Source organism: Pundamilia nyererei, unplaced genomic scaffold (assembly GCF_000239375.1).
Source record: "Pundamilia nyererei isolate P.nyererei 1_Seehausen unplaced genomic scaffold, PunNye1.0 scaffold00246, whole genome shotgun sequence".
Lineage (NCBI taxonomy): Eukaryota > Metazoa > Chordata > Actinopteri > Cichliformes > Cichlidae > Pundamilia > Pundamilia nyererei.
Genome location: NW_005187647.1, coordinates 84,814 through 99,238, shown reverse-complemented (window position 1 = coordinate 99,238; position 14,425 = coordinate 84,814). Strand labels below are relative to the sequence as shown.

At 38.9% G+C, this 14,425-nt stretch overlaps 1 protein-coding gene across 1 annotated transcript in view; it reads left to right on the top strand.

Moving 5' to 3' along the window:
* Window positions 1–3,185: 3,185 nt before the first annotated feature.
* ippk (inositol 1,3,4,5,6-pentakisphosphate 2-kinase) overlaps window positions 3,186–14,425 on the top strand; it is a 25,879-nt gene continuing 14,639 nt past the window's right edge. Inside the window, exons 1-3 of the mRNA XM_005749466.1 lie at window positions 3,186–3,442; window positions 10,451–10,510; window positions 13,765–13,860. Of these exons, the coding sequence (XP_005749523.1) occupies window positions 3,362–3,442; window positions 10,451–10,510; window positions 13,765–13,860 (237 nt within the window). The 5' untranslated portion in view covers window positions 3,186–3,361. The remainder of the gene's footprint in view (window positions 3,443–10,450; window positions 10,511–13,764; window positions 13,861–14,425) is intronic.

Below are 14,425 nucleotides of genomic sequence, written 5' to 3'. Positions count from 1 at the left end.
ACAAAACATGCCGACATGTTTGATGAACAGCCGGATCTGTGTTGCAACAGTCTAAGCAAAGATGATTCAGCTGATCCAGCTAAAAGACATGATCCCTCCATTGTTTCCTGGGTCCTCCCAGTAGGACATGGCCCAAACACCTTACCTAGAAGGTAAGCACTGTAGTCTTAAGCCATTCAATCTACGTAGGTTCATCCTGTGGGCCCACCACCTGTAGGATGAGCGGGAGGCATCTGGCACTTTGTGGATTGTGCGGCGGTTGAAAGTGGAGGTCCTCCTCAGCCCCTTAAACATTTCCTTCAATAAATTTTAAAGAGGAGATGATTTTACCAAGACAGTCACGTGTCCACTGGTAGATCACGGCCTTATGAAGGAGTTTCTTAACAATATAAAAAAAATAGTACTATTGTTCTCGTTCGAAGAAGCTGGTTTATTTAAAATTGGCAGCAGTGAATGAAAACAGTACAAATAAAATTACATTTAAAGTCTAAAATAAACATTTCTCAGGTGGTGAGTCATCTGGGAAACATCCTGAACTGCACTACCTTGCTTGAAAGTGTTTGAGGATTAAAAACTTGCTGGCTTTATGGTAACACCTGTAACAGTTGATGCTGTGTTACATAAACTGTTGAATTGAATCACCGAAATAAAATGTTTTCAATTGAACAGAAAAAGTAAATTTATGTGGAACTTGGTAAGAAAAAAATACTTTAATTTCTTTTATCCGTGTTGTTTTTTGTCAGTCGTGGGATTAGAAAATATCATAAATGAAAATTCTGTGCAGCATAATAAAAACCTGACACCTGTATCTGAAAATATGTAAAAAACAAACTAAAGACTTTTTTTATTTGTGCAAATTCACACTCGTGACGATCAAAACTGGTGTGATTAGAGATCTTGTGTCTTTCCTGTCTGGATCTGGATTTATTTTTTTAAAGTATTTTTTCCAGATGCACAATATTAATTCATATTGGTACCAAGAGTATACTTCTTTGTTTGATTTTACCATAACATGCGATGGTTATAATTCCTTCCTTCCTTCCTGGATTCAGATGCTCATTCACTGAAAAGGTAAATTACTTCTGAGGGATTACTTCTATATTTTCATTCTTGGGCTCTACTAAACTATCCTTGCATGATTCACAGTTTAAAATAATTCCTATTTTTCCTTAGGGCCTGGGTGCAGCCCTTCATTCCATATAAGGGACAACATTTCAGAGCCAAGAGCAGAAAAAACAGTTTGATGTTTCAGCTTTTTATTCGCAGGTTTATCCTCACTTTCATCCTACACAGACCTCATAATTTTAAACTTCTGCACGTTTTATCTGAGTATATACAATAATAACAGCATTGTCTGTCTGTGTGTATGTATGACAGCAAATAACAACAAGCATAATCAGTCTGTTTCAAGTTCAGTTTTATTTATATAGTGCCAAATGACAACAACAGTTGGCTTAAGGTGCTTTATATTGTAAAGTAAAGATCCTACAATAATACAAAGAAAAAAGAGAACGCCCCAACAATCAGATGACCATCTTTTAACAAATGCTTTGGTGACAGTGGGAATGACAAACTTCCTTTTAACAGGAAAAAACCTCCAGGAGAATCAGTCTCAGGGAGGAGCCATCTGCTGCGACTGGTTGGGGGTTGAGGACAGGATGACTGGAAAAAGACTGTAGAGTGTCATATTTGCTTTTTTTTGACTGTCAGCAAATCAAAGGTCATTTTTTCGTGATGGTTGCTGGAGCTGAATGTTGATATCTTTTCCAAGAAGGTATGGCACAAAGTCAGAATAAGTAACACCATAATAAACAGAAATTAAGTGTTACTAACATTAGCTATGACTGCCAGTGTTTACTTTTAAAGGAAGGGTATTGTATTTTTTATATATATAAATATTTTTAAATTTGTTCTTTTTCTAAACATACTTTATGAAGTTTGCAGTAAAAATCAGATAAGAGTACCACGACAAATGTTTACTTTAATTAAAGAAACACTTTGTAGGAGTAGGCCATGTGTTTGTAAGTAATTGAACAAGAATAAATTGAACTTCAGCTATGTCATTTTATATTACAGTGCTTTTCTAACTAGGCACCTTATTCTCTTGAGAATATGTTCTTTAAAGATATAATGCCTTTTGGTGTCAGTATTATCACTTTGACCTTGAGATCAATGTTTTGAACTTGAAGAAGAGGTCAGAAGACAATGTTATAGGGCTTGTTGTCAGTTTTCAACCAATAAATCATTAAGCTGACCTCAAAGACTTTGGTGGATGTTAAGCCAAATTTAAATGTATTATTAAGGTGACCCCACTCTAATACTCCTACAAAGTTTACAATCAGAATGAACACACACACACACTACCAGAAACATAACCTCCTTATCAGAAGATAAAAAGACAAACTAAACAAGTAGCTGTCTTGGTGGAGGTAAAAATAATTTCTGATGCTTAATTTCAAATTGTATGTCAAATAAATGTATTCATTGCTAATGCACTGCTTAACACTGAAATGCATTTTAAATTTGAAAACCTTTTCTGAGATACATGCAGGTACTACTGATGAATCACACGATTTACAGTGTTTTTCCATTTCTTATCCTCTATTTCACGTGTAATGTTGTCAGAAACAACACTGGCGTCCTTACAGTCCTTGAGCCCATCTGTCCAACCCTCTGACCAATCACAGTGGAACAGGCGGGACATGGGAGTACAGCCAACAGGGAGCGGCTTGTCAATGTGCTTAAAGAAAGTGAAGTTGGGCAAAATTAGCAAGACTAAAAACTGAAGAAAGCTACAAATAAAAGCATGTAACTCAACTTTTTTTTTTTTTGCTTTAGGAAAACTTTATAAAACAAAGAGAGTATATTTAAAGACCAGAATACTTCTCTATTCCACAGGCATCGTCTTACTCTCTAATACTGTGTTAAACACTGGTCAAAAACTCCACTGCCCACTCTTTCAGACATCTCCATACCACCACAGATATGGTTACTTGGATCAACTATTGTCATCCTCTTCCTCCTTTACTAATCCTCTGTACTTCCTTATTCACCAACTGTCCTCTATCCGTCCTCCTTTATCTGTCATTTTGTCATTTTCTTCATTCATCAGTTCCTCGGTCATTATTGCGTTTGACACTTATCAGGAGTTTTATTTTGAATTCAGACCGGAAGTGGTAATGTGGGCGGTGACAAAGTCGCCGGGGCCGGGCAGCAGCAAGGGTAGTCCGTCGGTTGTGTTGTAGTCTCCTTAAATTACTGCTTGCAGTCAGTAGTGGATCTACAATTCTTGTATGTTGCCGTGTCGTTGTGTGTCACTTTCTGGCCGTTGACGGGAGCGCACTTGCTGGTCTCTGGTGTAATGGAACTGGACAAAATGGACGAAAACGACTGGAAGTACCACGGAGAAGGAAACAAGAGCCTGGTGGTCTCACACGTACAGGTGAGTCAGCTAGCACAACACTAGACTAGCTTCAGGTTCTACTAAAGCCTTTTCGCCTCGTGCTTTTCGTGGGCAAAATGTGCCTCGGGTCGGGATTGTTTCTACCAGAAAGTTTGTTTGGAGAAAAATGGTAAGGGCAGGCGAAATGTCACCTTGTAGGATTTTGTTTATTTTCGGTACATCGTTAGCCTGTGTTTGCTAGCTGAGCCGGCTTGCTAGCTAGCACCAGCTAGTTGTTGAGGCAGTCAGTGAAAAACTGTCAAACAGCAGCGAGGCTAATGCTTACAAACTACGTATAGAAGAATGCCCGGACACTGTGTGGTTGACTGATTGGCGATTGTAGTTAAAATGTAAAATCCTCGGGGTGCTCGGGAGCTAATTTAGCCGTTAGCATCTCTCCCATCTTTCCTTCCAGCAGCTGGAAGGAGAGATACGCAGAGAAGAGAGATACTTTTCTGGATTGCTGCCCGACGCAGTGTCTGCTCAGGTCACTTCCACACAGGTTAAGCCGTCTTTACTCACCTGGACAGAGTGGAGCGTTCACTGACGTGCCTTCACCCCCCTCCCTTCCCCGGGGAAGTCTCCTTGAAGGCACTGACCTGATCGTGTTGCCGTTGAGCAATCTGTGAAATCTTGTAAGCATGAATCAGATCGAGGATGTTGTAACCTCCTAGACAAAACATTTACATTGAGGGCTTCCTAATAAAACCGTTGGCACTTGTTGTTCAGGTTTTTGTTTTGCAAATTTAGGGTTGGGTAGGATCGACTGTACATCATATTAGCTAAACGGGCAACCAACTTTGACAGGAGGCCACTGGGCTCAAGTAACTTTGCTATTCACCCTGCAAAAATGTATTGAAATTATATACGCATAATACAGTTAATAAAAACATAAATAATAAAAGCAGACAAGAGAAACATTTTCTCCAGGTGCAGAATTAGATCAATGAATTCACAACATACTAGAGCAGACTGTGAGCACACAGTATCCTCAACACTTTTCCATTTGTTTTGCAACTTTTTTAGCTTTAAACTAGCTGCAGAAACTATTTTCAGCTTCAAAGAGACATGAGAACTTCCCAAAGTCCTCCTCAGTCATGCTGTGTGGCACGATGGCTCCAGAAGCACTAAACGACTGCAAACATAATACAGTGTGAGCTCAGTTTAATTATTAATTTATTGGGGATATGGGTGTTTAAGTTATTCAGTACCAAAGTATATAAATTAATGTTAAATTTAGTATAGTAAATTAGCTGATAAATGTGTTGGCACAGACAGCTGAGGGGGCACAGTGAGTTTATTGCCCCAGACCCCTGAGGCCTGTGTGTAATGCCTAAGCTGGCGCTAGGGCTGCTCAATTATGGCAAAAATGATAATCACGGTTATTTTCACTGAAATTGAGATCTCGATTATTTGACGATGTTTATTTAATAATAACAATGTATTGAATAATGACTTTAAAAAATAATATAAAATAGTGTGCAAATATTGATAACAGTGCAAATGTTTGCAATATAAGAAATAAATGAAAAATGTAAACATCTATGTTTAGTGAACTTTGCAGTGTTGCTCTGTGGTGCAGCTACTACACCGTAGCAAAGTTTACACACTGTGTCTACTTGATCCACGTCTGACTCCGTGAACCCATAATGTTTCCACACCACTGAAGTTTTTTTTTACCTCTCTTTTCAACCAAAGGCAGTCACTCTCCTCCCCAAATAACTTCTGCTTAGCTTTCCGAGCTTCCCTCGGGTCCTCTTAATTGTTGTGACACGTGTTCGAAACGCAGAGAGGTGCGCTCGATTTGCCACATGGAGCAGCGCGAGAGTAAAGCACGAGGGAGGGGCTAATAATCGGCTCAGTCATTTTTAATGATTGTTGAAAGCCCAGATCGTAATCGTGATTAAAATTCGATTAATTGAGCAGCCCTAGCTGGCGCTGGGTGCTCCACCTTATGAAATCCAGTGACTTTTCCCCCACCATTACAGATTCTTTAAACTCAATGAAGAAATTAAAAGTTCTAAACTGAAGCTTTGTTTGGCACTTCGTATGTAAAACAAGCAAAACGTTCAAGTGAACATTTTGTGGCATTTAACCAGAAGTATTAATTTAAATATCTGTAGATGTTATCGTAGTTCTGATGATTTTCCTTTGGTGGGTGTAAATTAGATGTATAGTAGATCATTATTAGATGTATAGAAATAAATATGCAATATTTCTCAGACATATCTTTTAATTTAAAGAGGGAAATGCTGGTTTTATTCTCAATTTTTAGATATTACCTTTGATTTCTGTTTATACCCCATTTTGCCAGAGATGTTGGTTGAAACAGGTTGGGTACAGTGGTTGTTGTCTCATAGTATTAAGTTTCCTGGTTTGAATCTCCAGGGCAGCTGGGGCCTTTGCATGTTTTCATTTTCATGTATGTGTTTCCTCTTCTCGGTCTAGTTCCTCCTACAATCCAAAGATATGCTTGTGTTTGTTGCCTCTCGCCCTGTGACAGCTGGGATGGGCTTCAGCCCTCCTGTGACCCTCTGTTGGATAAGCATTAAGTAATAGGATGGATGTGGGCTCAAACAAATTTGAAAGATGAATCTAAATTAGAGATGTTCACCGCATAAATATGCTTTCCACATGATGCGTTTTGCATTCCTACAGTCAAGTGTCACCAAATGGTAATTCCACAGAGAGTTGCTTAAAGAGAAATAGCAATAGACAGAAATGAGTCATATTAGGGCTGTGCTATATGACCAAAATCTCATATCCCATATCCGAATTCTATCATCCTGATAACGATATAAATCACAAAAATGTAACATTTTCTGTAAATTCTGTGAATCTCGGGCAGCTCCTCTTGCGGGAAGTGTTTCCAGCTGCGCTTCATGTAGCTGGACTCCAGTGTTTTAACAGATGCATGAAACTATAAATTTTTAGACAGAAGTTGTAACGGCTGTCGTTTTCTTTTGTGAGTATTTATTAGGCGTGCTGCGGGGAAAAGCCTGTTCTAACGTTTGAGTCTAAGGTTTATTTTTTAGCACCTGGCGGCTCTTTTTTACTTCTCATCCGTAAATAATCTGCTCTTTCACGTGATTCCGTTTATTTTGAAAAGTCTCAACAGGATCTTGAGCTTTATTGTGAAAGGTTTATGTGGAACATAAACAAACGGACACGCGATGGTGTTGTTGTTAACCACAACACATAAAAACAGGCGCTTGTCCCTCCATAGTGTGGTTATATAAAATATAAGAGAAAGAGAGAACTTTTAAGAAATTAATATAGCCACTACAGTGACCATCAAAACGATGAAAAATATTGCCGTAAACAGTTTATTTTGCGACACCACGAAGCAAACATAGCGTAAAATGAAACGATAGATGTTTTTATATTGTCATCCGATATATATCGTTATATCGAACAGCCCTAAGTCATATGGATAAAATCTGAGAAATATTTTTTTTAAACTTTTATACCAAAACCACATGAAGGTGCCTGTTTTTGGTTGATCCAGGAATTTAAATACTTGTCAGATCAAAGAAGTTAAACAATATATATCCATCATGTAATATTTTAATACTTGGGCTCTGCTGGAGCAGTTTTGCACGATTCACAGTTTAAAACGGTCCTTATTTTATCTTCAGTGGGGGCCTTGGCGCAGACTCTCAGTTCATGCACTGTCTCAAAATAGTTGTTTTAGCTCCTCTCCCTTTACTCTTATTGGCTACCCCACACAAACAGAAGGGTGGAGAAACAGGATGGTGGGGCTTCTGTGCTCACAGCTAGAGCTCTGTGCCTGACATGACCGTATAAGGGATAACAGTTATTATTCAGAGCTTTTTGTGCACTTTTATCTACATAGACCTTGTTATTTTGAACTGTGGCATCTATCGATCTATCTATCTATCGATCGTCACATCATTTTTATGTTGAATACTCAAATATATTGCCATGATGAGTGAAAAGTTGTTATATTTTTCAAAGAAGATAAGAAAAAAAAAGGTAAAACATTAGCTGGTTGTAATTTTTAAAATTGGTCTGTGGCATAGTGGTTAACAGATTCACCTAATATGCAAAAACCCTTTTCTTCGTGACCTGGAGGACACAGAAACCTAGCCTTAGCGAGCCACAAGCTAGTCCACTCCTAGTGCCGTTCCTGAGCTCGGAAAAATGAGAAGGTTATATAAGAAGTGCATCTGGTATAAAAACTGTGCTAGCTCATCTGCTGTAGCGAACCTTTGGGAAATAAGATTTTACAATTTGCATATCCCAAACTACCATCAGTCAGTCCCAGTCATTAATTAGATTACAGTGATGATAATAAAAAAAAAAAAAAGATTGTTGCCTGTAGTGGCACAGATGTATATCTCAAGAGTTTTCATCATGCTCTTTTCTTGCATGATGGCCCGCCATTGAGCATGAGTGAGTAAAATGTACTTGGGCAGGAATGACACAACATACCCGTTTGCTTATATTGGTAAGAGGCAGACACACTTTGGATTTGCCTGATCTTCTGCAAAGAGTATTAAGTGATCTGAATTATAAACCTCACAGACACAGGACTCCTAGTTTCTGTAATGACAGTATGGGACCAGACAAAACCAGCTGGATTTGTTCTTGGCATTTTCAGACATGTGGACAAGTTTTAACAGGACTGAAAAACTAAGCACACCCTTACTGCTTAGAAGAAGCCATGTGCTGAAGATAAATGAATCAATTACATATGACCATATCTTTAAAAATAAATAAATAAATAAATAAAATGTCAAGGTGCTGCAGACCCAGTCAAAGTTTAGACCAAACCTGACTGAAGTGGAAAACTACTTAACTCAAAAGAAAAGCAGAAATCTACGTAGTTTTAGTCTTTTTTTAAATTTCTTTTAGTCTGTTAAAATCACAGCTTGCCTGATGAGGCTTTGATGGACATTGACGTATGGAGTTTTGATCTATAAGACTGTGAGGGAACTGCTGTTGTTCAGTATTATTGTCAAGCTGTGCTGATGTTTACCTCAACTAACACACAAACTGATAAAAAGTAAACTGAAAGGAGGAAACCCACTCTGGAAACTAACTAAAACTAAACTGAAAACAAGAAGTCAAATGAAATATAAAAAATTAAAGTAATCTGTAATAGGATGTGCTTTTCATGAGTTTTTGAGATAAAATATTTTTGTGTGTGTGTCGGGCATGCGTCATTGTTGGAACTAAGAAAACTGAACTGAAAAGGGCCCATGTAAATGAGTGATAGTGAATTAATAATGAAGTGTGCATATGTGTAAATGGCCTATATTTATATAGCGCTTTACTAGTCCCCAAGCGCTTTACACATTCAGTCATCAACCCCTTCACACTGACAGAGGCGAGGCTGCCGAACACTGACCACCACCAGTAGGCAACGGGTTAAGTGTCTTGCACAACGACCGAGAATGTCCAAGCCGGGGTTCGAACCAGCAACCTTCCGATTACAAGGCGAACTCCTAACTCTTGACCCACGATTGCCCCCTGTCCTTTGACTGTGGTGTAAGCGCCCCAATGATCCACACATCCAAGTCCTGCTCCCCTCTAAATATAATTCTGCTTTATTTAACTCTCTAAAAATGGAAAATGGGCCCAAAATCACTACATCTAAGTAAGGGTGGGAAATTTCTCTCCGCTAACACAACTGAGTAAATTAAGTTATGATCGTTTCACAAACTGTTCTGGGACTGTGTTTGGAAAACAAAGAGCTCAGACTTATTAGCGTGGCTTCAAAGGAGTTAGATAAAAGAAGCAGGCTTTACATGCAAAGCTACATCCTTTTATTCAAAGCAGTTCTAACATTGGATGTTTTTTTTACACGTGAACTACGAGGCCAGTTGATTTTATTAATTTCTTTCCCACGTGTAGCACATAGCAGGTGCATTTGCACTACTGAAAAGGCTCTATGTGGTTTAAGCGCTGGTAACGTGTGGGTAGAGTGTGCAGGGAGTGAACATGTGGGTGTCGTGGGCAATTTCTAGAAAAAGTTCAGGGCGGTGTTACAATGTGTGAAAAGTCTTAATAACATTGCATCTGTGGACATTTAACTTTAAAAAAATTTTTTTGACCCTGGTTATTGAATTACTTCATTAAAAATATAATATTTAATTAATAATAAACAATAAATGTTGATTATTTTATATAATGTTTTTATTATTATTTAGTTTGTACAACATTCACAGTGCAGTAAAATGCATTGTCTGCTCTGTAACTTTTTTTTGTGAGCATGTTGACGATCAGAACTAAAGTCTCTGTTTTCTGTCAGCGCACTAAGGCGTGTGAATGGGCTTCACTGACTGAGTGTTTGAATGTTTTTGTGCACAGTAACACAAGTCTGAACTTGCACTCCGATGCAGATATTTGGATGCCTACTGCAGTCTTTAGCATTAATTATACCACTCGTGTTCAAAGGAGCTTGCAAAGAAAAGCGTCTGGACTTCTATAAGTTGCTTGAAGACGTTTCACCTCTCATCCGAGAAGCTTCTTCAGTTCTAAGGTCAAATGGTGGAGAGTCCCAGATATAAACCTAGTGGGAGTAACCCCCCACAGAGGGACAGAGGTCCCAACTCTGGCTGATTGGGACCCACGCCCAGTTTCACACCTTGGCTCAGGCGATTAGAGGATCATCAGGGGTTCTTTTTTTCCTTTTTTGGGGGTTACTCCCACTAGGTTTATATCTGGGACTCTCCACCATTTGACCTTAGAACTGAAGAAGCTTCTCGGATGAGAGGTGAAATGTCTTCAAGCAACTTATAGAAGTCCAGACGCTTTTCTTTGCAAGCTCCTTTGACTACGATGACCTGGATGACTGAGAACCTTCACAGACATACCACTCGTGTGTTTTGTTCCCAAACACACTCTGGACTTGATGTTCTTAAGGACTCTTGTGACTTGCACTGACTGGGTTCAGTATTTCAGATGTGTGTCCAGATGTGTCCTTTTTTTTGTCTTCTTTCCAAAAATGAGCTTAATTGATGCTTTTGATGTCTTTTGCAGCATCCCAGAGTTCTGCGCCTACTCAAGTATCCAGCAGAGGACTCTGAAAACCCTCCACAGGTAATGAGTCTGTTCGCTGAAGAGGTGGAGGGCCTGAGCCTACACTTTTGAGAGCCAGAGAAACATGCACACTGTTGAGTTTATTTCCTTCCCCTTGCATTAAGAGAAAGAATGTAGGCTATACCTTTCACAGAGCTTCCATTGCATACAGTGAGGGATTTATTTAGTCTCTAACTATTGAACATAAGTGCATTTATGTTAGTGCAACAGCTAAAATGTTGTTAAATCCTAACAATCTACTGGTTCTTGACTTTATGCATGCCCTTTAAAGCTGTACTAACTTTTTCAGTCTGGTTTTTATGTGTAAAATGTCTCATCAGCATCTCCTTGAGTCTTCGTCATGCCTTCTTTGCAACAGTGTCATCTTTCACTGACGAGTGCAAACACCAAAGTGGAAAATAGTTGGAGACAAACAAGCGTCTCTGCAAACACTGTATATGAATCTCCAGTGTAATGTCAAACTAGCAGACAGAAATACCCCCTCTCTCCCTCCCACCATTGAGTTGATGATGGATCAGTGCAGCCATTTCTGGGGAAATCAATATATAAAAAAAGTTGGCATGGATCACAATCAGTTTATCCAACTTAAATCCCATTCTTCAACTCTCTATCCTGTTTCTGCTGGTGTGCCCCAGGGTTCAGTATTGGGGCCTCTTTTATTCATTATTTATATGCTTCCTCTTGGTTATATATTCCGAAAATATAATATAAATTTTCACTGTTATGCCGATGACACCCAGCTCTACCTTTCTTCTAAACCCAATTCATCCCTCCCACCTACCTCCCTCTCAGACTGTCTTATTGAGATTAGATCCTGGTTCTCCTCCAATTTCCTCAAACTTAACAGTAATAAAACTGAAGTTTTACTTGTTGGTACACCATCTATCTTAACCAAATCCCACAGCTTTTCCATTAACGTTGAAAATTCTCCCACCCTTCCCTCCCCTCAGGTTAAGAGTTTGGGTATCATACTTGATAATACTCTTTCATTCCAGTCTCACATTAATTACATAACACGGTCTGCTTACTTCCATTTACGTAATATTCACCGACTCCGTCCCTTCCTTACTCACCATGCTGCTGCCATCCTTGTCCATAGTCTTATTACGTCCCGTATTGATTACTGTAATTCCCTCCTATTTGGTCTCCCTAAAAGGTCCCTTCATAAACTCCAACTTCTTCAAAATTCTGCAGCTCGGGTCATAACTTCCACTCCGTTAAGTGCTCATATTACCCCAGTTCTTCAGCAGCTACCCATAGAAGCCAGGATAAATTTTAAAATCTTATTTCTTGCATACAAGTGTATCCATAAATCTGCTCCTTCATATTTGTGTGACCTGCTCCATATCACCACTGTTTCCCGCCCTCTCAGATCATCATCTGCTATTCATCTTACTGTTCCGTCCTCACACCTTATTACTGTGGGGAACAGAGCTTTCAGTCGCTCTGCTCCTCGGCTCTGGAACTCTCTTCCTCCTGCACTAAGAAATATTGACTCCCTTTCCGTATTTAAGACACAGCTCAAAACACATCTGTTTAAACTGGCTTATTCGCTTTAATGCTGATTTTATCTGTTGTCACGCTCTGTTTTGTAATTTTAACTTATTTTATGTATTTTATGACTATTGTTCCTTTTATTAATTGTGTTTTTTGTAAGGTGACCTTGGGTTTCTGAAAGACGCCCTCAAATAAAATGTATTATTATTATTATTATTATTATTATTATTATTATTACTGTTTATAATTCTGACCTTTGTTAATTCCTGAAACTGATTTGAGGGAGGGCAATGGATGAAATTTGGGTCTGTTGTCTTCAGTTTAAGGAGTTCAGCACTGATTGGCACACTGGTGTAAGCACTTAGTATGTTATATCTGCTGTCAGAGAACTTACAACCTGAAGCAATGAAAACAGTTTACTGTTATCAGAATGGCTTTTTGGACATCGGGCTTAACTTGACTCAGCTCTACTTAAACCGCATGCGGTAAACAGTTCACCTCAAGTTGTTTTTTGTTTTGTTTTTGTTTTTTTAAGTAGAAATAGTATTTCACATTTTCTGCTTTTCTTGGGGTTCTTGTCTGAAAAATATCAAACTAACCAGTGTCTGTTTTTTTTATTTTTTATTTTTATGTCAGCTCACGAAGCTGGTCATGAGCTGCCAGCTGATGGACAGAGTAAATGAGTCTGTGCGCACCTGTTGGCTGACTGAAGTCTGCCTCACAGCCTTCATTTACATGGAGATTGTAGTTGTTTACATCTTTGTCAGATTGAAGATTCAAATGCAAACCAAAGTGTGGCCCCACACCCACGCCCAAAATCCAAATTTATTTCATTTCATCAGATAGAATGTCAGGACTGTTTCAAACGTCTAAGTCATGAGTCATACCACAGACGTTAAATAGGGTTCAAAAAGTAAAACAAATGGTACAAGCAGCTTAAGCTTGCATTCCTTTAACTCATATGTCAGCTTTAAGTCTTGTTAATAAACAGAATGGTGTTCATTTTTTAAGGTGCTACCATATGAGCGTGCCCTGTCACAGTTAGATCCACCCCTTGCTCACCACAACCTGGATAACACTTCCCGATTTACCACAATTCTGAAAAACTAGTTCATGCATTTATTTTTTTAGTATGGTGGTTTTCTGCTAACTGAACCATTTAGCTTTTAGGAGAAAAAAAAACTGTATGAAAACATGTAGGTATATGGGTGTTAAAATCCCAGAGATTCCAGTACTGGTTGGTGGAGTTCAGGTTTCACATTACTGCTGGTTCTGGAGTTAATTTATTTTTCTTTTTTTAATCACAGACTTGGTTTATTTTAGAAACTTCCTCTTTCATGTGCATGAGCTCAAAGCTGATTAACCAGCTGGTAATTTAACAAAATTTCTTTTCTTTTAAGTCTTGCATCCTGTTCCTGTTGGCAGATGATTTTTCTGCACAGACTTCTCCATTTCATGCTGCACCTTCAGTCAGTGTTTATCATGGGTGTGGCTGGTTTTGTAGAGAGTTCTACCTTTAATCCTCCAAAGCTCACACTTCCCAGCTGTTTGTGTAAGTTGGAGGAAAATGCATCACTGAACAGCAGCACATCTGTTTGACTAACAGATTCATTATAATCATATCTGATTCCGTGACACTCGAGAAGCGATTAAATATCTCTCCTTTGCTGTTAAAATTTGGCTTTAACTAACACGATATTACCTGCCGGTTTGTGTGTGTGTTTACCTGCCTGTCTTTGTGTGTGTTTGTCCCCCAGACAGCAGAGCAGGCTTACAGGCAGATCCAGAACATTGTTGACTTTAGCTCCAACGTGATGAGCAGCCTGCTTGGGGAGAAGTTTATCCACAGCGGGGTAAGATGGGGTCAAGTCTTTTACTTTCAGGAACACTGGACTGATTTAGCTTTGCATCACTGAGGATGGCGAAGGACCTGGATCACAGAGGGTTTCAGGATCAGTGGATGTCCTCGTTAAAATATGTTGCCTTTTTCCTTTTACTTGTTGTAATAAACTGTAGAGGAGAACATCCAGTATGGCTGTGCTGCCGCTTGTCTTCATCTGCTGGCTCAATGTTAGAGCATCCCCTCTGTGATCCAGGCTCTTGTGATTCATTATATATATCCTATAAGTTATAGCACTGGTTTGCTTGCCCGTGTTTGTAAATTGGAGTGTGTTAATGAAAATGTGAATGCATTGTTATTCCTGAACGACTCTTTGAAAATCATGACCATCCCTAGACCCGTGTCAGGTGCTCTACCAGAATTATTTATCTTGAGATGTTTGGAGTGTGCTGCGGGTGTCGGGTGATATGTTGTAGTGATTACTAGGGCTGCTCGATTATGGCAAAAATGATAATCGCAATTATTTTCACTGAAATTGAGATCTCGATTATTTGACGATATTTATTTAACCCTTTAAG